Genomic DNA, 24,339 nt, shown 5'->3' with positions numbered 1-24,339 from the left:
TCCTAATTGCACTAAGGCCTAATCCTGGATTAATCTACGCCCTGCATGTCTCTGAAACCAGGCCAAAGTGTGAAAAAACTGTGGTCATTAACAATATGTTATGCCTTGTACTAAACCTCAAATATTGAATGAAGTTACAGTACCATTCAAAAGTCTGGAGAAAGTAAGATTTTTATTATTTATTACAGTACTTACTTCTGAACAGTAATGTACAAGGTTAAAGGGATATTTCACCGCTGGAAGGATGAATGTGTATTTAAATATGGTCATTTATGTAGCAGAAATGTGAAATTATTTTAGACGTTGGTGCCTTCTAGACTGAGAAAAGACTGTAAATGTATTTTTGGCTCATGTGGATGAAAGACAACAACTCCCAGAATGCACTTGCTTTGCTGCCCTACGAGGACACTCCCAAGCCACGCCTATCGGTTACAGAGGGCAGTGTCGGGAGAAATGATACAGCTAGGCTACTAGTGACTCGAAACTGAAAAGATGGCGTTTTATCGTGAGATCCCCCTATGGGCGGGTTGAACACATGCGGGACGAGCTCCTCCTACTGGCTGGAGTCTCTCGCCTCTGGACAAAAAAGCCTCTGATGACACTAAATGACGATTTTTGCGTCATCTGAGTTTTTTTTCCAGACACACAATCCAGAAATCTCTCGTCTCAGGGGGACATGAGGGAGGGAAGCACGGTCATTCGAAAATACTACCGGGTTTCTACTGATAAAAAAGCTTAATGCTAATCAGTGAAGTATCCCTTTAATATGAGATCACCAGGTTAACCACACCTACTACAACAGAGATTCTCTGAATAATTTCAGTAACATTCTGAATGACATCTTCCTTCTGTATTCTGCTTTAGAGACTCATGTAATGGTTTAGGGATCAGGGCAGTGCCAGTCAGGCAGCTGCTAGTGACCCGATCTAGCTGAACTCAGAGTCATGCCATCACGCCAAGAACAATAAATATTTATAGAAACTATTCATGGATTAATGACAGGAATGAAGGTTATCGGACATGCATAACAACAATGCGGCCCTAGAGATGACTTTCGTAAGCACCGCTTTGCTGAGCTGTTGCCCAACAGCTTGAATTAAATGCCACTTTTCACAAATAATAATAATAAAAAAAAAAATGAATATTCCTTTATCATGGAACACACTACCACTCAAAATGTAGGGGTCTGTAAGATTTAAGTTTTTGAAACAAAGCTGCATTAATTTAATCAAAAAATACAGTAATGTGAAATATTTGAAATAAATTAACATTCTATTTATAAATATATTTTAAAAATGTAATTTATTCCTGTGATGGCAAAGCGGAATTTTCAGCATTATTAATTCAGTGTCACATGATCCTTCAGAATCATTCTGATTTGCTGCTCAAGAAACATTTCCTATTATTATCAATGTTTATAATATAAGGTTATAATTCTTTTCAGGATTCTTTGATGAATAGTTCAAAAGAAAAGCATTTGTTTGAAATAGAAATCTTCTGTCACATTATAAATGTTTTTACTGGCACTTTTTTGATCAATTTAGTGCATCCTTGCTGAATAAAATTATTAATTTCTTAAAAAAAAAAAAAAAACACACACACACCTGACTGACCAAACTTTTGAACAGTATAAATACACAGTAATTTGAGAAACTGTAAAATTATACATTTAAATAAATTCTTGGATATAATGAACATTAAACCATCAAATGATACAGAATACTGACTTTTTGAGCTGCATAAATATGAATAAAAATTACATGATTAAGACAAACACTTACTCTATTGGCTGAGCAAATATTGTGTCCATCCCAGTCGGGCTGCTCAAACAAACAGATTGGTGCAGAAATAATAGACTTCACCTTTAAATACATGGGTCATTGATGAATAAGGTTTTTAAAAGTGTAAAAAAATAGAATGGAGATATAACTATATTTGAAACCATTTTTTTTGTTTACCTAGGTGTTAACAATAAGATTTTGTGGTTTGTACAATCAGTTAACACTGTTTTTTGTCATTTTTTACAAGATGGAAAAAATGTCACCAAAAAAGTCATTCGGTTTAACCACTGATTTGAAAGTTAAAAACTGATTTGACATTGATGTTGAGATAGTATATAGTGTGTACCACAGAAGAAATATTTTAAAAAATTATCACTGATCTCATAAATGTAATCATTTATTGGACTACTCTAAACACTCCAACATATTCAAGTAAAACATTGCACAGGGAAAATGTAAAAAAAAGAGCCTTATCTGCTTTATATTTGTATTATTGTAGTTCCTTTAGTTCTTAAAAACAATATTATTCCATTTAAATATTTACTATATCGGTTTTACCGAATGACCTTTTGACACTTCAAAATCTTTAAAATACCTTTATATGTAGTAAAATATAATTAAAACCTTTTGGATTCAGTAAAAGAGAACAAGTTGTACTACCTTACATACTTTGGATGTTATATATTTGTTTTTTTATTATTATTATTATTAAGGCCTTTGGACAAAAAAAATGACCCGTCAAGTCATTGACCCACATATAGAAAACATGGTAAATATACACCTGAATAATAAAGCATCACTGCATAAATGTCTGCTACATCTTATGTTTCTTTCAGGAGCGATCAGACTACTCCACCCTTGCTGTAGGATACTACTGTCCTCCCTATCAAGGGCCTGACAGGCTGACGGGTATAGGTTACACCCTCAAACGAGCTGACGCATTTCACCTTTAATTGATGTTGCAAATGTCATCAAACCACCTCTGGCTTTTTTCAGTTGTTGGAAAACCGTGAGAGCGTGCACACTAGTTTAAAACAATCCAACCACGTCATTTTATATGTACATTTTAAAGTCGGCTTCCATATTCCTTGGTAATACCGATGTCTGTTACTAATAAACTGCTTTGAGGAACAGGAAGATGTGGTTTAAAGAGAGGAGAGTTTGTCTTTTATTGTGCACTGGGATATTAAAGCAGGGGGCATATCTGTGGACGCAGGCTGGAGAAATCATGGAGAAATCCTCATAATATCCAGCACATCCTGTGTTTGTGGAAGTAGAGATATTGGGGCCCAAAACACTGCTTTACTTTGCTGCATAGTTTTGAAATTCGTACTGTAACATGCAGACATGCTTTACTAACATGGATGTTTCAGGGTGACTTTTTAACACCTATAACACAGCAATCTGTCTGTGACAGTAAGACATTTCTCCTATGGCTATTTTGGGACATATATATGGGCCTGAATGTGGAAAAATCAGTGTGTATGAGAATAGATGTAAAATGCGCTTGAGGGAGATTTCACTATGAGAAATCTAATCCTGTCAACAGAATGGCCCTGTCACCGCCTCTTTGATGGAAAATACCACACAGTAATTTAATATTTGGAAAGGCTTTTCCAGGGACATAACATAATTATCAACCTACAATTCAATAAAGGAACTCAAAGATCAGGGGCTTTAGCCTTTCAGCTACTTTTAATATGACTTTGGTCTCTGAAGTAATCACAGGAACATTTGTTTGATAAGCCAAGATATTAAAGTCAATGGCAAATATGCTATTTGTGGTCAATGGTAAATATGCCATACATATATATATTTATACATGAATAATAAATAAATAAATAAATTTTATATTTATATATTATTCTTATTTAATTGTATCATTTTGTATAAGGGACATATACATATATATATACACACTCAAAATAAATGTGAACAAATATAACAATAAAATAAGATAAATTATATTTATACATAAAAGTAATTTTTTATCATATTATTTATAATATAATTATTGTATTATATAATATAATTATTTTATTTTTTATCATTTTTGTAAATTATAATTAAATTTTATAATTTTTCATACAAATAAAATGTATGTATATATGTATGTGTGTATATATATATATATATATATATATATATATATATATATTTTTTTTTTTATTCTTATTTAATTTTATTATTTTTTATAAGACAGATTTTTATATACATAAAAGTAAATTATTATTTTTTTATAAAATGTATTATAATTTACTTTTATAATTTTTCATACAAATAAAATGTGTATATTTATATTATTATTATTATTTTACTGTCTTCATTTTTCATAAATGTAAACTGTAATGAGTACTGATTTATCCACTTCTACTTCACACCGTATACATAAACTCACCTGCGAGGACATGAGGGGGGGATGAGTCTGCAGAGAAAGGTCTGGAAGAATGAGTCCAGGAGTGAAACGAGCGCTCCTCTCTCCTCCCAGGCCTTCCTCAAAACTCACAGATCTCTACCAACATACTTCTCATATTAAAAGAAAACAAGTTACACAAATGAGACAGATGTTTCTTGTTTGTGATGACAGTTGCCATACTCCTCCCCCCCTCTTCCCTTACTTTTCTTTCTTTTTTTTTTTGTTTTTTGTAAAGGATCAGGTTGTGCAATGACCCGGGCCCATAAAGACATCATCTTGATACCAAATTCTGGTGCAGAATCTATTACAATTCTTAAAAATTCACATTTTAGCAGGAATCATCTTTGCTTAATATCTCAATTCATCTCGGCTCACCTTAGCAGCACAAACTGGCTTGAGTCATTTACACACTAAAGTTGTTTTTTCTTTGGATACATTTATCTTTCTTGTATCTAATTTATCACTGTTCTGCTGTAAACTCACCCATTACTGCCAAGTAACAAATTCAATATCAATTGCCTTTAATATAAAAGAGATGAAGTATTTTACAAAGGAAGTAAAGTAATAGTTCATACAAAAATGAAAACACTGTCATCATTTACTCACCTTCATGTCACTTGAAACTCGACTTCTATGGAATAATAATAAAAAAGTTGTTTTGAAGAATGTTGGCCAGTCAAGCTATAAAATAGAAAAAAAAAAAAAAACAGTAACATGCTACCCTGGAAATCCAGAGTTCTCGCGAGAGCACAAGTTGAATTTGCTCAGCGAGTTACTCTGGCGTCGAGTAATGATGCTCATTAAATATGCCCTTGTATCCGAGCTGCACCAATCACATCGGGTTATCTGATATAGACGGGCCAGAAGCGAGCTAAACGTCGAAGTCATTAGTAAACATTGCAAGATGGCTATGGATGAACACCAGTTGTTTGAAACGGCTTTGGCCGCTACAATGAACGAGTTAGACTTGGCTTTTTATCTAAAAGATGAACAGAAGACGGCGCTCGAATCGTTCCTTTGCAAGAAGGGTGTTTTTGCTGTTTTGCCGACCGGATACGGCAAGAGTCTAATCTACCAGTTAGCTCCGCTGGTAGCTAAGCGTATGGGGCTTGTTGTGATTGGTCGTAGTGTTATCCAATTGCGTGCAGTAAGATTTTCAAATGCATGCTTGGTGCCGCCCCTCGAGCTGGCCGATTTTCATTAGTCGATGCCAGACCATTAATCTTTCAGATTTAGGTCTGGATTTCCAGGCTAGTAACATGCAGCATCTGCACTATATTCATTCATTATAATGTCACTTTGGTGTGCTCTTTCCCCTAAAAATGCTAGTTCACGTTATCACCTTGGACTAAAACTTACTGACTTTGCTCACACAGGGTATAACAACTTCCCCCAAAAAAAGTATGTTTGTCTACCTTGTTACACATGCAGACTGGTCATTTTTGACAGTCAACAAAAAATGCTTATATTAAATCACCAAATATTATATTATAATAACTTGTTTTCTTTCAATTAGCACAGGTTTTAAGTGAAAAGTACACTCAAGCTATATTCACCAAAAAAATAAATGAGTTGCATTAACTGAGATCAACAAGGCCTATATGATCAATCAGTTCCAAAAAGAAATACAAAACCTTTGCTAATTAAAAGAGAACAAGTTGACAAAGATTGAATCCAATATTTGTTGATAATATAGCATGAGAGATGCTTAAAAGGCTGTGTTGCTGTTCAACACAGCACAGCACAAGAGTTAATAAAATTCACATCAATAACAATTAGTACCATAAAAATGGAAATCCTCCCCAAAATGCTTTTACAAATATTTAGGCAGTATTCATGAACAGAAATTCACTGGTAGAAAATGTTGGGAACCCTTAGGAAACTAAAAATGATGGCTGCATTCATGCAAGGTATCAGTTGCATTTAAGACTAAAAGAGCAATTACTTAGTGCACCTTTACACTCAACAACCCCCATTTGGAGTTAAGCGCTAATGGCCGTCTTTGTGAACAGCATGAATGACTTGAAGGTTCACGTTGGGGCAGCGGCTCAATGGCAAGTATTGTTTTAGTATGAACCACACAGAATTCCTCTACAGAGGCTCATCCATCATGGAGAGATATATAAGGCCTTCTAACCTGATGCAAGCCCCTCTCTGCCCGGCAGTCAGGAATCTAAATCTGTATCCACATATCTCAGTGGTGATGCAATTACTAAAACCATGGAGGTGCTTTCCATGTGGCCAGATATCAGACCCTGTGATCGGACACAGGTGTAGGGACTGTCATGAGATCATGAATACCAAAATAAAAAAGAGGATATGGCCGTAAACAGGCCTTACACTTAATCTATCAACCGCAGACATGCCGTCGTACCAACTGAGATCTCACAGCCACCTGCGCTGCAACTGCATGCTGGTATCTCTAGTTTGGACATGGTTGTTCTGCATCATGATATGGAAGCATGGTCAGCAGGCGGGACAGGCTGTCAACAGATAAGCTAAGGGTTTATGGATAGATGGGACAATCTAACACACCTGAGGGGTACTTATTCACTCGGTGGTGACCGAAGGAGACGGCCCATGGACGCGACATGTATCTGAACACCACGAGAGAACCGGCGTGTCACAATAAACTAAACTGAGGGATTAGAGGAGTCAATGCTGGCCTCTCTGCACTCAAAACATTCACTGTGGAGATATGGCAACACTTTACAAATAACCTTCCATTTGTTAACATTGACTATATGAACTAACAATGAAAGATACTTCCGAAGCATGTATCAATCTTAGTTAATTACTATATTAGCAATGTTTTTGATTAATATTAACAAAGATTAATACATACTGTAACAAACGCATTGCTCAATGTTAGTTAATGCATTAAATAGTTCACGAACGGAAGCTTATTAAAAAGTGTTACCGAAAATACTGTTAAGGGGCATGCACAAAAATTCTTTACTTTCAGCTAGACCCAAAAGTAATGAAGAAAATGCATGAGTTTAACAAAATATTAAAAACGATGAATCCTCATGTGTTAATATGGCACACATGCATAGAGGATGGAAGAGCATGCAATGATTAGTATACTGTCAAAGCCGTGTCCAAGTGGTTAGTGCGCATGCTTTGCGTGAATGATGTGTGAACATTCAGCATTACCAGTCCATGCGTTCTAGAGAACTAAATCTTAATTTTGAAGAAACTGGCGCTGAAATAGAAATGGAAGTTGTAGAAAAAACGCTCTAATGAACTTCATGTTTGCTTATGTTCGGTGTCAAATGCCTGAAAGGATATAGCATGGGACAGTCGTTAAATTAATAAGTCACATGTCTATTTTGGTGCAAATCTAGGAATTTATTCTGTAAATACATTTAAACGTATTGAATAATAAAAAAAAAATGTATCCACCCAAATACATTTTTTTAAGGTGGAATGGAAATTTGTGAAATGGCATAACTTTTCTGATTAAAGTATGTTAATGTTTTTTATTCAAGTTTTGATAAAGGTACGTCAAAAAAAAAAAAAAGAAAAAAAGAACGTGTACAGATAAATTATTTATAATAAACACTAACATTCCGTTAAAAATTATTTTATGGTAACTTTAATGCTCAATTTGTAAATTCTTGCTTCACCTGGATTTCCATCTAGCATTTTTTATTATACCCCTAATCTGCATTAAAACATTCCGATTGAAACCCTGTTATTGAGCTATGGTGCTTATTTGGGGAAAAAGTTTTCAAATCTCATAGCAAAGCATATCAAGTTCATGAACATTTTTTCCCCAGGCAAAACATACAGATAAGATATACTTCAAATGCAATACATTAAATAAAAGTTGCCAAACGTTGGGATGTCATTAACAAATGAAACATTTCACAAGTCGGATGAGAAACACACTCAAAAATAAAAGTATTTGGATTGATTGATAAATATATAAGCCTGGTTGTGTATTTAAAATGCATTCAGTTTTTAAGTACACTTACAGATTTATTAGCTGTGCAATCCATTTTAGATGCAATTCAAATATACAAATCTTAAATTTAGGCCTAAATATTTTTTGGAGTGCAGTTGAGTAACATAAACACGATCATTTGATTCATAGATAAATATCACCATCTAAACATAAAAAGTAGCAGCATAGACCAATATTAGCTGTATTTCACATCCCAAAAAAAGACAAGGGGGGAAAAAGTGCGAGACTAACATGTTCCCAAAGACGATCCAACATAAAGAAAGACTTGGTATGTGCGCAAGACTTGAGTTTAAGCTCTGCTTGTTGCCACGTTACAGATGGCCAAAGGGTGGCGGGGAGCAGGGGATGTGGCTTTTTGATTTAAGACTCGGTAATATTTCAACGCTCATAGCTGTTGCAGTCCACGGCCTAACCTTTCAACACATCCCAAACGTGTTTGGCTTTGACTGGCACATCTGAGGCTTCAACCCAGCCCTCTCCTGGCTTATCTGCGGCTTCATCGCTCCACATGCGGACTTACGCTTGACACCTCAGTGACAACACCATCACTGAAAGACATGGACTTGCATTTGTCACCTCTACCGCTAATATTTATGAGTCTTTGGAGGCTTACGTGATTCTTGTGGCCTTCCAGGTTTAGCCTTTGGCTCTAATTGGCCCTTCAGGCATGATGAAGAGAAATGCCATCCTGAGGGAGACATCACAACACTCTCCAAGAAGAGCATGGCAGAGCTCACGTCAAACCTAATGTTTGCTTTGGATGAGAATCAGCATTTGGGACAGGAGAGATGCAAGAGCACTGGACAGTTTGGACAATCTGTTTAAGTCCTGCCCAGATGACAAATCACCCCTATTCTCAGATAAAAGTTTAACATTTCAGAATCATCCACCTGGAAACTGCGAGTACAGAGCATGAAGTGATGGGGTAAACCTGCATAGGATCACGACGACCTCAGATCACACCTCTGAGGATACACCTGTACAAGTCACCGAGTACAAATGCTTGCCCACAAGAAAAAACAAATCTGTCTTCTTAAAAGACACAAGAAAACTAGAACTTAAAGACCAAGTAAAGAAAGCATGAAAGGATACACCTATAAAAATTGGATTGGCATCATAACATGTAACTGAAGGTGCTTCGGGAAAATTTGCATCGTAAGAATTTCATATATATATACAGAAGTGGTGAAAACAAAAGTAGTGTCCAGCCTAGGAAAATTGACACCATCTTCCCCTTTAATCAAACATTATTAAAAATGCATTAAGATTTTGTAAGCGTATTGCGCAGCTGGGCTTTGAGTCGATTGCTTTGTGATAACGCAATGAAACATGGCAAATTGTGACAAGTTTTGGCCATGCTGTCATATGAAGAAATTATGAGCACATGCAAAAACAAGATAGAACCAATTAAAATCAATTATTAATTTATGTTGTAGTCAATGTATGCTTTTTCCTGTTAATTTTTGGCATAGTAAAATAACTTTAGCTGTGGTTTGCCTTTTTTTTTTTTTCAAGATTGTCAATCAATGACTTAACCAAGTTTAGTGTTTTGTTCTTTATTCTTCCTCGTATTTTGATGGTTTAATTGAACTTGTACAGTTATTAAAAACAAATGTATTATTAAATAAATAACTGATTTTTAAAAATATAAAACCAGTATAAAGGCAGTACAACAGATACTTTCATTATGTACATTACTATTTTTAGTTCAAATTATAGACATTGTATTATTATTATTTGCGTAATGAGAGAACAGAAAACATGCTTAATTGTGATGAAAATAATAAGCCTACCACACAATGCAAAAAAAAAACAAAAAAAACCTTAACTGATTCAAAGACTTAATCTTTGAATAAATAAATAATAGTAGAAATAATAATAAGAAAAGCTTAATTCTTTGATTTTTTTGGAGTGAAATACGAGTGGGGCAGCTACCCGAGATTCACCCGATGACGGCAGCACAGCTGGTGATGTTTTCATAACAATAATCATCTGTATCAGAGTTCTGGCACAGTTGTCAGTAGGTCCAACCTGCACACTGATAATGAAGCTGATAATGAGTGAAGTCCTGCAGGTGGACACCCCCACCAACATCACAGAGGAATGCCTGCCATTCCTCACTTCATAATTCATGCTTTTCTGCGCTGTTTAACACAAGTGTACGGTGACAGCCATCACGTTAAACACTCAAAGAATGTGTTAACTCATCCACCCCAGCTTCATTTGTAAACCTTGAGTGGACAGTCTCATTTAAAAAAAAAAGAAAAAGAAAAAAAGTTTCTGCTAAAAAGTGAGTTTTTACTTATTTTGTATGGAGGTATGAATAATATACTGTATTTTAACATGAAAAGAAAGCCAAGATTTTGTATTATTAGATTTCCCTAACTGCAATCAGTGCAATTTTTATGCCATTTGTCATCTTATACAAGAATTTCCCCTCACAAAAATCAATCCACCAGCACTTCTTAAATTACAAATGGTCATCAGTAGGTTACTGAAAAACTAAGGGGGGGGGATCATATTTACATCTAAATGGTAATTAAGTTGACATGCAATGGAACCCAAACACCAAAGTGTACCTGCAATCTAAAGACTAAATTAGAAATTGTAAAAAACAAACAAACAAAAAAAACAAAGCATCTTAAGACATAATCAGAAGCTCAAACAAACCTGCTTGATGCGCAAAAACAAACCTCATTGGTTCTTGCTGAAGCTCAAACGTGCTGCGTAACACGAGAATGAACCTCATTGGTTCTTAGCGAAGTTCAAACGTGCTGCGTAACACGAGAATGAACCTCATTGGTTCTCACACCTCAAGCGAACATGCTTGAGCTTCCGTTTACCACAACTGATGTGTGTGTTGATGAATGTTTCATTACTTTTATGATGGATGGATGCGCTTTTTTGGGATTCAAAATCTCAGGCACTATTCACTCCCATTATAACGCTTGGAAGAGACAGGATATTTTATAATGTAACTGATTGTGTTTGGCTGAAAGAAGAGCCTAAGGATGGCTTGAGGGCAAGTCAATTATGGGATCATTTTTGGGTGAACTAACCCTTTAAATACTGCTATTATAGGGCAAAATTGAATGGATATATGAATTTTCACATAAAAAGGCTGAAAATGCTCACTAAACGTTCACTGCTACAGATCACTGACGAAGAGACTGCCTTTTACTTATCTGGTCATTCAGCACACCCTGCTGGCAGAAAAGACTCACAAGAGCAGCTGTGTTAAATCACACTGACCAACAGAAGTCTTGTTGAGTCCAAAAACTGCTGAGGAAAAACTAAAATTCATGAAGAAATTGCCATTTAACAAGTGAAAAATACACTGGCATTCTAGAAAGGATGTTCCATTGGGTAGAGATTGATTGTAGTTTTCAGCTTACAATGCATCCAGCATCTTAAGAAAGGGATTGGAACATGATAAAGGCAATTAAGGTATAAGTTTAATATTTTTTTCTCAAAAGAATGCATATACAGTACAAAGGAGAGACTTCATACAGAGCATTTGGTTTCCACCAAAACAAAAACAAAACAAACAAATAACTAGGGAAGGGGAAAGACTGGAAATCAAACCAATTTTGATCCACCTGTGTTGCACTAGTAAACTTGGTTCTGTTGAGAGTTTAATGTCTGTGAGAGAGGTTATCTTACATAAACAGTTGCTTGCTTAATAATAAAAAATAAAAAAAACCCACACAGGTGGATCAGAGAATTGCTGGGATCCAGCCACTGAACAAAAGGAGTGAAATGAACCATTTGAGGAAAACAAATATGAGATAAAACAAAAAAATAAAAAAATAATCACAAAGGAAAGACAAAACATTTGGTAAAATAAAAACAACTGGAGCCTACAACATCTTTTGTCAGCTTACATTATTATTATTTAATGTTAACCTATCCAAAGGAACCTGGAGGCTTACCAACATGCATCACAAGTTCTGGAAAAATGCTTTCATGGTCCCTAGCAACGCATTAGAACACCCCACTTGTTCTGCTAACACTGTTAGAAAGATCCCTGCTTGAGATAGACCAATTTCCTTTATATATGGAGTCCAAGTTATCCACGGAAAATAACTGAACCATTTACAGGGCTTTTGTCTCGAATGCCTATTAAATGGGAATATTGGCAAAGAATAAGGAGCTATTTCTAAGCACTTCAGGTGATGTTGTTCAAGGGTGGAATAGGGATTACGGCAGACTTGCGAACGCGTCTCAAAGTACAATAATTCTACAGTTTTATTTCTTGGGCTAGTGACGTTTCAGACCAGGTCAGAGTGATTCAGTAGCCATTTTGAACACTGTACAAAATGTTTGCACAGCACAATGGAAATGGATACAACCTGAATCTCAAGACTTTAGTGTCTGCGAAGCATTACTACTGTATGCGTTACATTAACCCACTGAGACGTCAAAATTCAGCTGGCAAACCAAGGCAGCATCTCTAAATCTCACCATGAAGTACAGAAGTAAGACTCCTGGAATCAAAACTAGAAAAGGCCCTCTAGGTTTTTATATTAATGGGCATGTGGGTTGTGTGTTTTTCATGTGTATATGTATATGTGCATGTGTATGGTGGGTACTCTTTATATCTTTATTGCAGAGCAAATATTGAAACTCACTTCTTTTACACATTGCTTTTTAAAGTGTAAAGCTGTGGACCAGCCTTAGCAGAGCAAAGAAGGGAGGGGGAGATGGGAAACTGCTCATAGCAGCACGCATTTACGCTTCTTCTTGGGCTCTGGGGGCTCCAGGGCTGCCAAAATCGCCTCATCAAATACGTTCTTTAGGCCTTTCTGTGAACACAAAGCAAGGGAGAGATGGACACTCAACATGGGTCAACACAGACAAAAGAAGAAAAGTAAATCGATGGGTGGGTTGGAAACTAAATCATTTCTTTCACAGACGCATGATTGGATGACTTTGGACATCTTAAAATGCAACATATAATAGCATCATAGAAATAATGGGTAATAAATTTAAATGTGTAGGGAATGCATGTGCCATAAAGTAACATTTAAAGAGGAACCAAGCAAATGGGAATAAGCCAAAAAAGAGCAAAGGAATCAATTAGGAAGTTTATTCATAACTAGGTCCACACAGAATGTGTGCATTTTCTGTATTTCTTTTGGAAGAAAATCTGCTAAATGAATTTAAAAAGAAATGGCAAAATGCACTTTCAAATTGAGCATGAGAGTTACAGTCTTATTGGTACCTGGAAGAGTAATAAAATTAGCCAAACTACTGAATAATTGGCCTGCAAAGATACATTTGGTTGGCCAAAATTCCATTAACTTTACACATCTCTCAGCTGCAACTACTTAGATCAGAACCAGTGAACTGAAAATCAACTGAATCAGCCATGCGGAGCAGTCATTCAGAAACAAGGTGTCAAACAAGAAAGTGGAAGTGCAAGCAAACACAGGCTCAGAGACTGAAGGGTTGGTGAGGTGAAGGGCTGCTCAAACAGAAACTCAAGCCTCTGGGTGAAATAACAAACAGACAAATGATCTGCGAAAGAATGCAAGTGTTAGAAGACTGGCCATATCTGGGTGTAATGAGCAAGAACAACACTTTCATGACATTTCAGATCACTTTTGTTTGTTGACAGGTCAGGTGACAGCTAAAGCAGGGGAGAGTACGTACAATGCGCTTTTCTGTGCACATGCCCAGATTAGGGGCAAGGAGGAAGTGCTGGGTGCTTGGAAACAATAAGTAAGACATTGTTCGAGGAAATCGTCCTCAGAAGAGTAGTCTGAGAAGTTATTGTCCAGTCCAGCGCTGTTAGCATGTCTCAAACGAAGGCTGTGACAAGACCCCACTGTGTGAGCTATAGTGAGAAGGATTTATCAGAAAACAACTGGTGGAAGGTAGATGTGGATTGCGCTTTGTGCAAAAAAGGCAGTGTGGGTAATGTTTAATAGTGTTCAAAGTATGCTATATGCATCCTTGAGTTAAATACATTGGCATCAATTGACCCTGACCATTTAAAAACACCAACTCTGGCTTAAAAAACACATTTACCGTTAAAACAGCATTAATGCATAATTAACGAGAGAGACGCATTGAGTAATGGCAATTGCAGCTTGTCCTTTATTAATGGCACATATTTCACAGGATTATATTAAGCCATTTAAACTCTCAAGACGTTGTATGGTTAAGAATGGCACCAAACTGCAAACTGTAGCCATAAGTTAAGATTAGAATTAACTTTATATGATACAATTGTTGCAGTACAAAATAAATACACTGACATAAGGAATGATTCTTAGAAATGCAAATAAACTGAGCAGCAAAGAACTGAATTATTTTACCTTTCGCTGCTCTTAAATAACAGTAACAATCAAATAAAGACCATGAACTTTAAATGATCCAATGTCTGAAGCAACATATCAGTATTTAAAGCAAAAAACTACATATTCAACCCTTCCTTGTAAACTTCCACATTTTTATTTGAAAATCAAGTGCAAATAATAATAATAATAATCTGTAGAAAGGAGACAAAATGTCACTCCCAAGAACTGGGTCTAACTTTAGCAATCTCCAAAGACAACATAAAGTAGAAAAAGGAAAATAGCAAAAGCAAATCCTTTAGTATTGTTGAAAGAAGATACATATTTATGACGTCACTTAAGAGATTGGGATACTTGTCTTTTCTGTGGAGCAAGAGGTAACTAAAGGAAGCAGCAAACATCTGGGGAAGAGTGGGGTGTTAGAAAGAGAGAGAGAGAGAGAGAGAGAGAGGTTTAAAATATACAGCACTTCCGTTTTCGCTGCGTTTCAGGAGGTTCGAGGGCAGCTAGGATAGCTTCATCAAATACATTCTTCAGACCTCGCTATGAACACAGAAGGGAAGGGAAACAGAATAGAGCACCAATGTTAGCAGTGACAGAAAACAGGAGAAAGAGAGAGAAGAAGAGGTGAGATATAAGAGGAACTAGCACATTTCAAGAGGACAGCAGCTAAGCAAGGAAGAGAGGCTGCTTGTTGAAGAGTATGTTGCACTAAAACAAATCTACAGGAGCAGATGCCGTGCAGGCCTACAGACGACACTAACTATTAAGGAAATGGATACATTGGTGTGGTAGATTAAATACAAAAATCAGATTTAGGTTGCCAATTGCAAGATGCATTGCTCTCGCCACTGTTCCTTTTTAAAACAGACTGCAAGACGACATTTATTAAGTCAACTATAGCAATCCAAAAAATAATAAATGAAAAAAATAGTACATTTGTTTCCTAAAAATCAAAACAATCCAGCCAAACATAAAAGACAACATGAAATCATAATAATTACTTTAATATCTATTCTTGGCCTTATTGTGCAATGCTCAATGCATGTTACTCTAAATGAGAAAAAACTTTCACCACTTAACACTACTTTTGCTGACATAGACAAGGCCACATGGATGCAAAATAACACTAATCAATAACATCATGGCCCACTTTCTATGTGCTGTTTTATGTTGCCTATAATATGAATATTCCCACCAGATCAGAATCACCTATCGCATATTGAATTATATTCTTAATATGCACGCATCACCAGGCAGAGAACAGCTGGTCAATGACAGATCGACCTCTGATCACCAACCGAACCAAAGGTCAATCCGTAATCCTTTTTTCAAAAACAAATAAAAATTCACCAATGTCTCTGAGCCTCTGCCATGAAGCTTCCACTTTCTTGTTAAGGTACATAATACGGAAAAAAACAAAACAATTCAACAACCAAATGTAAAATATTAACCCTATATTATCAGGACACTTCTAACCAATGAGAATGAAGAGATACCATTCTTTAGATCTATGGATTTCAGCGTCTAGGATATTTTAGTATGTTAAATGACCAACTAAAAAGGCAGTTTCTGTTTGTAATGTAGATGATATACGTTCATGAACATATATGAGGTGTGCCGTATATAAGACCCCCTTACCTGCGTCAGAGCGGAGCACTCCACATATTTGACAGCCTTCAGATCGCGGGCCAGCTTCTCTGCCGTCTCCGGAGTGATGGGTTTCTGTTTGTTCTTGGCAAGCTTCTCAATGGTAGAAGGATCATCTCTCAGATCAATCTGCGTCCCCACCAGCAGGAAGGGGGTCTTTGGACAGTGGTGGGTGATCTCAGGTACCCACTGAAGGACAAAGCATAAAGGATCAGGCCACTTTTTCCAATTAACTCATGTAATTGATTAATATACTTGACCAGGGCTGCGTTTTTCAAAAGGCTAAGTAGATCATAGAACCATTGGTACCAATGATCTCTAAGATCAACTTAACTCACAATGCTTTTGAGAAACAGCCCAGACTGATTACTAATCGACAAAATTGCATGACACAAAAAATAGACAATGCAACTAACAAAATGTCTACTTCTGGCTGGTTTGAATGATTCAAGCTCACCTTTTCTTTGACGTTTTCAAACGAAGAAGGTGAAACAACTGAGAAACAGACTAAGAAGACATCTGTCTGAGGGTAGCTCAGGGGTCGTAATCTATCGTAATCTTCCTGACCTGCAGAGACATGGAAATAACAGGATACATTAAAACTAAGAATGCAGTTTGCGATCCTGAGCAGCCGACGGACGTCATTCAGTCATGTGGTCAATGTTGCACTTGAACACAAATGCACAGCGAAAGCCTCTGGTCCCACAATCCACCAAAATAGCAGTTCCAAGCTCAACCACCCTCCACAGGAATGTGTGGTATTCTCCAAAGCTCCTGAGGTCTAATTTTTATAACAATGACGATCATGAATGTTTTTTTTCCCCATCAGCATGAGCTCCACCCTCGCATACAGACATTGTAAAATCCAGATAATTTACTTCCGATTCAATAAACCTTAATGATAATGAATGTTAATCACTAGGCTATATATGAAAGTTTAAGATGTCGAGAAAAATGTTGTACCGTACCTGCAGTATCAAACAGCCCAAGGGTGTACGGCTCACCTCCAATCATAACCGTAACTGCATAGTTATCAAAGACCTGTAAGCAAGCAAAGAAAAAGTCCATTGTACATTCAGGAAAAGTGTTTTTTTTTTTAGCTTTCAAATACAATAAAACAATTACAACCACTGAAATGCAGCAGGAAATATGACTTTATATAAGTGAATGTGAAATGGAAAATGTTACTCACCGTTGGTACGTATTCAGATGGGAATTTATTAGTTGTATAGGAGATTAATAGACAGGTTTTACCCACTGCACCATCACCAACAACGACGCACTTAATCGTCTGCATAGCTGTGCTTTTACAAGTCCACTGTTCTCATTCAAGATCTGCAATGAAAGACAAAAGCGTTCACATGAGACACATGTTGAACTTTATTCAGTCAGAGTTGCTCTCCAATGGCGTGTCATTCTCAAGTTCAAAAGGTGTAAACGGAGACACTATAGCACATGTGCATTACACAACACCCCCAAGTGCTCTAATATCATGTGTGCAGAGTAATGTGCAGGCAACAGAAAACATCACGAAATTTACCTTTAATTTTAATCAAATTAATTGCTTCATGTAGATAAACGAACCAAAAAAAATCTAATCTTTCTTGGATTTTACCACATTTATTTAAAGGGAGAGCAGAAAGAGAATGAGGGATGTGTTGCAAGCCTGATTCAAACTTCAGAAGCTTTAACCACTACGCCACAAATCATTCTTCTATTCAGCCTCCTATTCTGTATGATCTGACCATATGATTTAAATCAGTGTTTCCTGCACCACAAGACAAACATACAGTGCACGCAGTGATGACTGAATCACGACCAAATGAGCCAGTACTTTAAATTAATTACAATGAATCCAGAATGAATGTTTACTACTACATCAACATCAGACTCACTTACCGTTCTCCATATGACAAGGTGTAGCTAAAGATTCATAAATGCAACAGTTGCTTTTGTAATAAATTGCAGTGGCGGCAGGTGCAGAAACCCCTTTTTTATGATCTAATCATCTAAATGTGTCTGTATAATACCAAAACAGACTGGAAGAATCTCTCATGCTGTTAGATACCAAAGGTGTTGTTGGTCTGCAAGTATAAAACGCCCACATTAGAAACTGTGAGAGTCTTGGTTGTGATCAACTCAAGATGTGAGAAATTAATCTGTCCTGCTTTCTGCTGCAGAAGACAGAATAAATCATTCAAATCAAATCACACACTCTTCAATGCCTCACAGACAGTTACATTCACACAGTAATACATTTCCTTTAGTTAGTCTGACATGTTACTGGTGATGTTACATGCATTCACTCAAATGGTTTGTGCAATAACTAAGACAGTTTTGCTTAAATGCATTATGGCTTTTATATGACCAACCTGGAAACATCCGAACCCTGAAACTTATCGTATTCAATCTAAGTGCATACTACCAGACTGAAAATTGAACACCCGTAAAATGTTAACAGTAGCTACGTTTACACGGACACCTTTTGTTTCAACAGGAATGAACTTATTCCGATAAATACGAACATACTGGTTAAATTAACGCTAAATAAAGTGATCGGGTTGACGTGCATGTTTATATGGCACAAGCTTCAAATTGGATTTGATCGTTTGACACGTGCACAATGCAGGAATATAGTTTCCCACTGTTGCCATACTAACCATCCTCCAATCATTTCTTCTTTTCTTTGACTTTATATTTAGAAAAATAGAGATCGGATTTGGAAAACGTAAGGTTTAAATATCGGATTTGGTCAATTCATTCTGATTGACGTGGCTACCTGTGACTTTTTATTCAGAATGTGCTACAAGTCCGACTGCAATCAGATTATTAGGGTCCATGTAAACACAACTAGTGTTTTGTCTACTATTGTGTAGGGGTGTGACGGTTAGCATATAACCGTGAGACCGACGGTTATAGTTGAACACCGTCATTACAACTCTATAACCGCCAAAACCGTGTTATTAAAACATTTTTTACAAACATTTATCATAGAGAATGTTTAAATACTAATTAAAAACAATTGTTAACAGTCTGTGTTGTTAATAGTCTACGTCGTTTCCAACTGTATTTGATTCTTTGCCAAGCGACCGCCAATCATTTGAGATAGAAATAAAAGCTATGATATAGTGATGTGCCATCATTATGAGATTTATTAAACAAATGAAAAACATTTGCAATAATAAACATTAGCAATGAACATTTCCAATCGGGAGACATGGTTTTTACCAATTAATGAAGTTTTGTTTTGTAAATCGTCAGACATGATTTTTACCACTTCATTAAGTTTTGCTTTGTAGAAAGCATTTCTTTAAAGCGAATTTCGTTTTGTACAAATTGTATCTTAATTTTAATAAATGTTTCATCAACCAATTGCATGTATTTAATAAATAAAAAGCAAATATAGGAGACATTATAACCGTGACATTGAGGCTCCGATGCGCCGCGTTCACTTGCATTGCATTGTGAAGTTGAACTAGAGCGCATCTCATCGTAAATGAATGAAACTCAGCGTAGGCCTATGCCTCATACATTAGCATTAAATATCTTTGCTGCATCCTTTCTAGAACAGACAAAGGCTTTCTTGCGGCTCGCATCAGCAGAGCATTGCATCGTCTATAGACCGCAAAACAATCAGCGGATGGCGGGCGGGTGCGGCTTTGAAATCTGGTCAAAACGTTGGTGCGGATGATGATGAGTTTTGTGATGCGGTTGCGGTTGCGGATCCCCCCCCCCCCCCCCCCCGACGACGACGGTTATGTTACGAACCGTCACATTTGACTCACGTCATAACCATCATCACCAATTCTGAAACCGGCACACCCCTACTATTGTGTTCTGATCGCAGACTAGGAGCATCAACTACAAGATCATTCTCCTCCAAGACAAAGTTTACAATACAATTATTCTTACATTAACACACATTTCAGCAGGGAGTTTATTCTTATCAACATGGAGGAAATACTTGCGGTCATTTTTACACAGACTTGCACAAAATGGTAAAAATAAAGAGTTTATTTAGGGAATTGGTTTTTGGGGAGCTTTTCAGTGCTTTTTAAATTTAAAATCTGTTGGATTGTTTCAGAAGTATGCACACTAGACGATAGAGATGATTAATCGATTAATTGATCGTTAATTTAAACGACGATTGATCATAGGAATGTAAATTGAAATCCCTACTAGAAGAGCATCAGCGACAGACACACACTGCAGTTTGACAGAGCATCATCTATAAACTTTGATTAATTCAAACTTTAAATAATGCGTTTAAGTACCCATATTTTTCTTGCATGCAAGTGTACTAAAGACAAACTAAATCCAACCTCAATTTGCTCAACTGTATTTAGACACAAACACACTGGAAAGAGTTTAAGCATTCAGCTCCAGAGCAAAGTTCTTTCCTCTTTAAATTTAGTCTCGGATATCTTTCGCGTTTAAAACATTCAAATGTCCCCCTCTCTGACGGGCCAGTCGGCCCCTCCCTCTGATTGTGAGTCACTGCGGCTTTAAACTCAAGCATAACGTCATTGGTTTAAGCACATCGCTTACAGCGGGTCAGCATGCTGCTAAACCACTATTCACACAACGCAGACCCCAAGCCTGTGGAGAGGAGACATGGGGGCAAAATAAAATAATACGGCAATATCCCTTTCCTTTGGTGTGTGGAGGGGTAGTGTGTGACTGAAGCGTGAGACCGAGAGAAGCACTTCCTACTGCGTGTGCCGTGCCTGAGCAGAAGCTAAGCCTCTGCAGAGCTGTGTGCAGTAAGCGGGTGAGCCTTCAAGCTCACAGATGGTCAGGACGAGGAGATGGAAGCCCATCCCGGCTGTTTCCTTCCCCTCGCACACCGAAATCAGAGGAAGCAAGGCCTGACCTCATTCTACTGTCAGTGGAAAAAACACAATCAAAGTGCAGGGATCTGTTAGGTCCTGTCACCTATCCAACACAAATTCTAATCAAAAATGTAATTCGTTAAACTAGATTGCAGCTATAGTGGGTTTACAAACATTCTCGGAAAGTCTCCCCTGGATTATATACTGTATCTCCACTGTATGATATAATGATTTTAAAACGCCAATGACATCCTGAGCAATCACACCGAGAGAACATTTCCATGCGGACAAATGCGAATGGAAAGTTTTGTACTGGAAATAACTGTATTAAGGCCAAACTTCAGCTCACTTCAAGCGATAGACTTCATAAAGCAATATAATCCAGCCCCATGTGCATACCCAGACAGTAAATCCCCACTCTTTAAAACCAGGGTACATTTGGACAAGCCTGTGCTTTGAATCAATCTCACCTCGAATTCTTATTTTCTCCCTGAATCCACCCTTATTTTTTTAAAAAATGGAAAAGATTTGACTGCATACCACTATTTATAAGACTTGACACACATACACACATAAATTACAAGTGCTGTGGGTAAAGAGAAGTGAATGACCAATATTGCTTTTTTTATGAATGATATTACAACACACTATTTTTGACAAGTCTAATGAACAGCCTTATAAATGAAATACAGAAGCAATTTTGAATCGTTTTATTTCAACTTCTGACAATATAGCCTAATAAAAGAGCTTTGTAATAGAAATGAACTATAGGCTACATATTTATTAGTAGAGACGCACTGACACTCCTCTGATTGGTACATTACTATAATATTAGAGGTACAGTTAACAGAACAAACTATTATATTTAACTGCGATTTTTTTTCCCCCAGATATAATAATTACACAAAAACTGAAATGTTGTATACAACTCAGTTGTACACAAGGTAGTTTTCATTAACGCTTGTCTTCATGACAAATTAATTCAAAGATACATATATGATAAACAGTAAACAAGCTACTCTCTAGTGTTTATATATATATATATATATATATATATATATATATATATATATATATATATATATATATATATATATTTATTTATATTTATATATATGGCTAACTAACGAACTGTGAATATTGAATAACTTTCCTGAGGTAAATGAAATTGTTAAGTGACATTGTTCAGCTGTTTCCCTGACATCTTTCACACTTTTGAAACACTGATTGAGTGATTACGAGACATGATACATTTTGGTTGGTTGTACTGTATCTTTCAGCATAACATTTGATATTCATGCATGTTTTTTGTGCTATAACTTGTATTAATGTGGAAGAAAAGATTCACACTCCGCTTGAACTGAGGAACTACAGCATCACATTTAAGAGCGCCAAAAAGCATTTAGGCCTATTGTTTTAATTTTTTGTAATAAAATTGACAGAATTTGATAGATTTCATATCAGAAGTAAAGCACAAAGCTTTGCGATTATTGGATGGGAGATGTTTGGTGTAGGGATAAACCTGTCAACCCAGGCTTGAATTACAGGGGAGTCATATGGTCTGCTTTAACGTCGCTATTTTTTAAACTGTTAATGCGTTTTTGACGCATTCAACAGCCCTAAATTCAACACAAGAGACAATTTCGACACACATTTCTTGAATTGCAGTTTAACACATTTTTCCACCCCCTTTTGATCGACAGGACATAATTAGACCTGATCATAGGCTATTTTTCGATCAATACCGATTAATTGTCCGATACACTGGTGAACTCCTAGTTATAAGCAATAATAAATGATCAATAATATAAATTATATTTGAGCCATGCTGTTTAGCTATCCTGCCTAATTGTTTAGCAACGAATTTCTCACTTGAGAAATGGCACTTATGTAAGAACATGAGTAATGGTCAACACTACATATTAAATGTTATTTTTAATTAGCCTATGTTGTTGGTTGCACAAAATGGTGTCATTTGTCAACAGAACATAATTAAACCAATACAGCGATGAATTATCATCTATTTCTACTTTAAAGCACAAGGCTAGATCAGTTCTAGATGCTAGATTTGCCCATTCTTCTCGTTCAAGTCCTGCCTTCTTCCTGTGATAGTTTAACAATTCATTTGTGGCAGGAAAAGCATTTCCTCAGTAACAAGAAGCGAAAGAGAACTTGTTGCAAAATACACATTGATACAAGTAAAATGTATGCTGTGTCCTCCCCTAACTTAGATTAATTTGAGAGGGAGGAGAAATAAACCAAAAACAGCACTAAGGATGCAAATATTCACCATTAATGCTGAGTTCTTCTCTTTTAATTTTCAAGACCTAGAACCTGCAGATAAGTCAATAGCAGTGCTAAAAACACATGAAACTATAGAATTAATAAGTGTTAGAGAGACATCCCTGACACAAAAGATGTTTGGCAGCAGGAAACAATGGTTAGCTACCAATAGACCCCTAATAGAACCACAAATCACTCAAACTATTAATTTCTATCTATCTATCTATCGAGGATGATATAGCTTGAAATGCTGTGAAGTTTGCAAAATGTTGCGGAGATCAATAACACAATTCTGACAATATCATCCATGTTTAACAAACAAACTCAGATTCAACGCAGGATAATTAAAAATAGATAAATGCAGCATACTTCCATTTCCAATGATGGTGTACAACTGAAGGCCATCAAAACACAACCTTTCAACTGAGCAAACATGGACTGCACAATTCCTATATATCAACGAGAATAAATCCATTTGTATTTAAGACAAATTAGCAATAACGTGCTAATATGAAAATATAAAATAATTATGACATCTATCCGTCGTCAACAGGCGACTGCAACGGATGACAGATTGAAAGCCAGAAAGATCGTTATATTAAATACTGACATAATACAAATCAATTATTACATTAAAACAGACACTAAATATGTTATTCAATAACACGACGAAGATTGTAAAACTGCCTATGGTCAAATCTGACCGGTTCTCCTCAACCTCGTTTAGCCGCCTGTGCTAACTGTCGTCCGGTGCCATTTAACACGTTTAATTCGTTAAATACTCCTTCCAAATATATCTATTCATACCGTACATATACATAACTCGATATTCCACTAGATCAAACGCTAATATTGGTCAAAGGAAGAGAAATATGGTTAATATTTTGAGCGTCATTGGCACTCACCGTATCCTTTCTGTTTGTTTCTCTGCGCCGGGCGTTGGCAGATCCGCGCGCTTGGGGTTTCCAGAACTGAAGAGCAGGGGCGAGTCGCGCGCTGCGTCACTCTATCACACTTCATTACAACTAAGAAATTATTATTATTATTTATTATATATATATTTTTTTTTTTTCAAGATACAAATGAATGCAAAGCTAACAGAATA

At 36.4% G+C, this 24,339-nt stretch overlaps 1 protein-coding gene across 2 annotated transcripts; it reads right to left on the bottom strand.

Annotated features, from left to right (window-relative positions):
- Window positions 1–11,604: 11,604 nt before the first annotated feature.
- On the bottom strand, window positions 11,605–24,214 carry cdc42 (cell division cycle 42). 2 transcript variants are annotated; one of them, XM_079858098.1, is made up of 6 exons: window positions 24,140–24,214; window positions 17,312–17,454; window positions 17,088–17,160; window positions 16,577–16,686; window positions 16,111–16,308; window positions 11,605–15,012 (listed from the first exon to the last, which is right to left on the bottom strand). In XM_079858098.1, the coding sequence occupies exons 2-6, from the start codon at window positions 17,414–17,416 to the stop codon at window positions 14,923–14,925; spliced, it is 576 nt and encodes a 191-aa protein (XP_079714224.1). In that variant the 5' UTR covers window positions 17,417–17,454; window positions 24,140–24,214; the 3' UTR covers window positions 11,605–14,922. The 2 variants fall into 2 exon arrangements, with proteins under 2 accessions (XP_079714224.1, XP_079714223.1); XM_079858097.1 differs by having other exon boundaries at window positions 11,605–12,972.
- Window positions 24,215–24,339: the final 125 nt, after the last annotated feature.

Source organism: Squalius cephalus, assembly GCF_949319135.1.
Source record: "Squalius cephalus genome assembly, chromosome: 22".
NCBI lineage: Eukaryota > Metazoa > Chordata > Actinopteri > Cypriniformes > Leuciscidae > Squalius > Squalius cephalus.
This window is presented reverse-complemented; position numbering and strand designations above follow the sequence as displayed.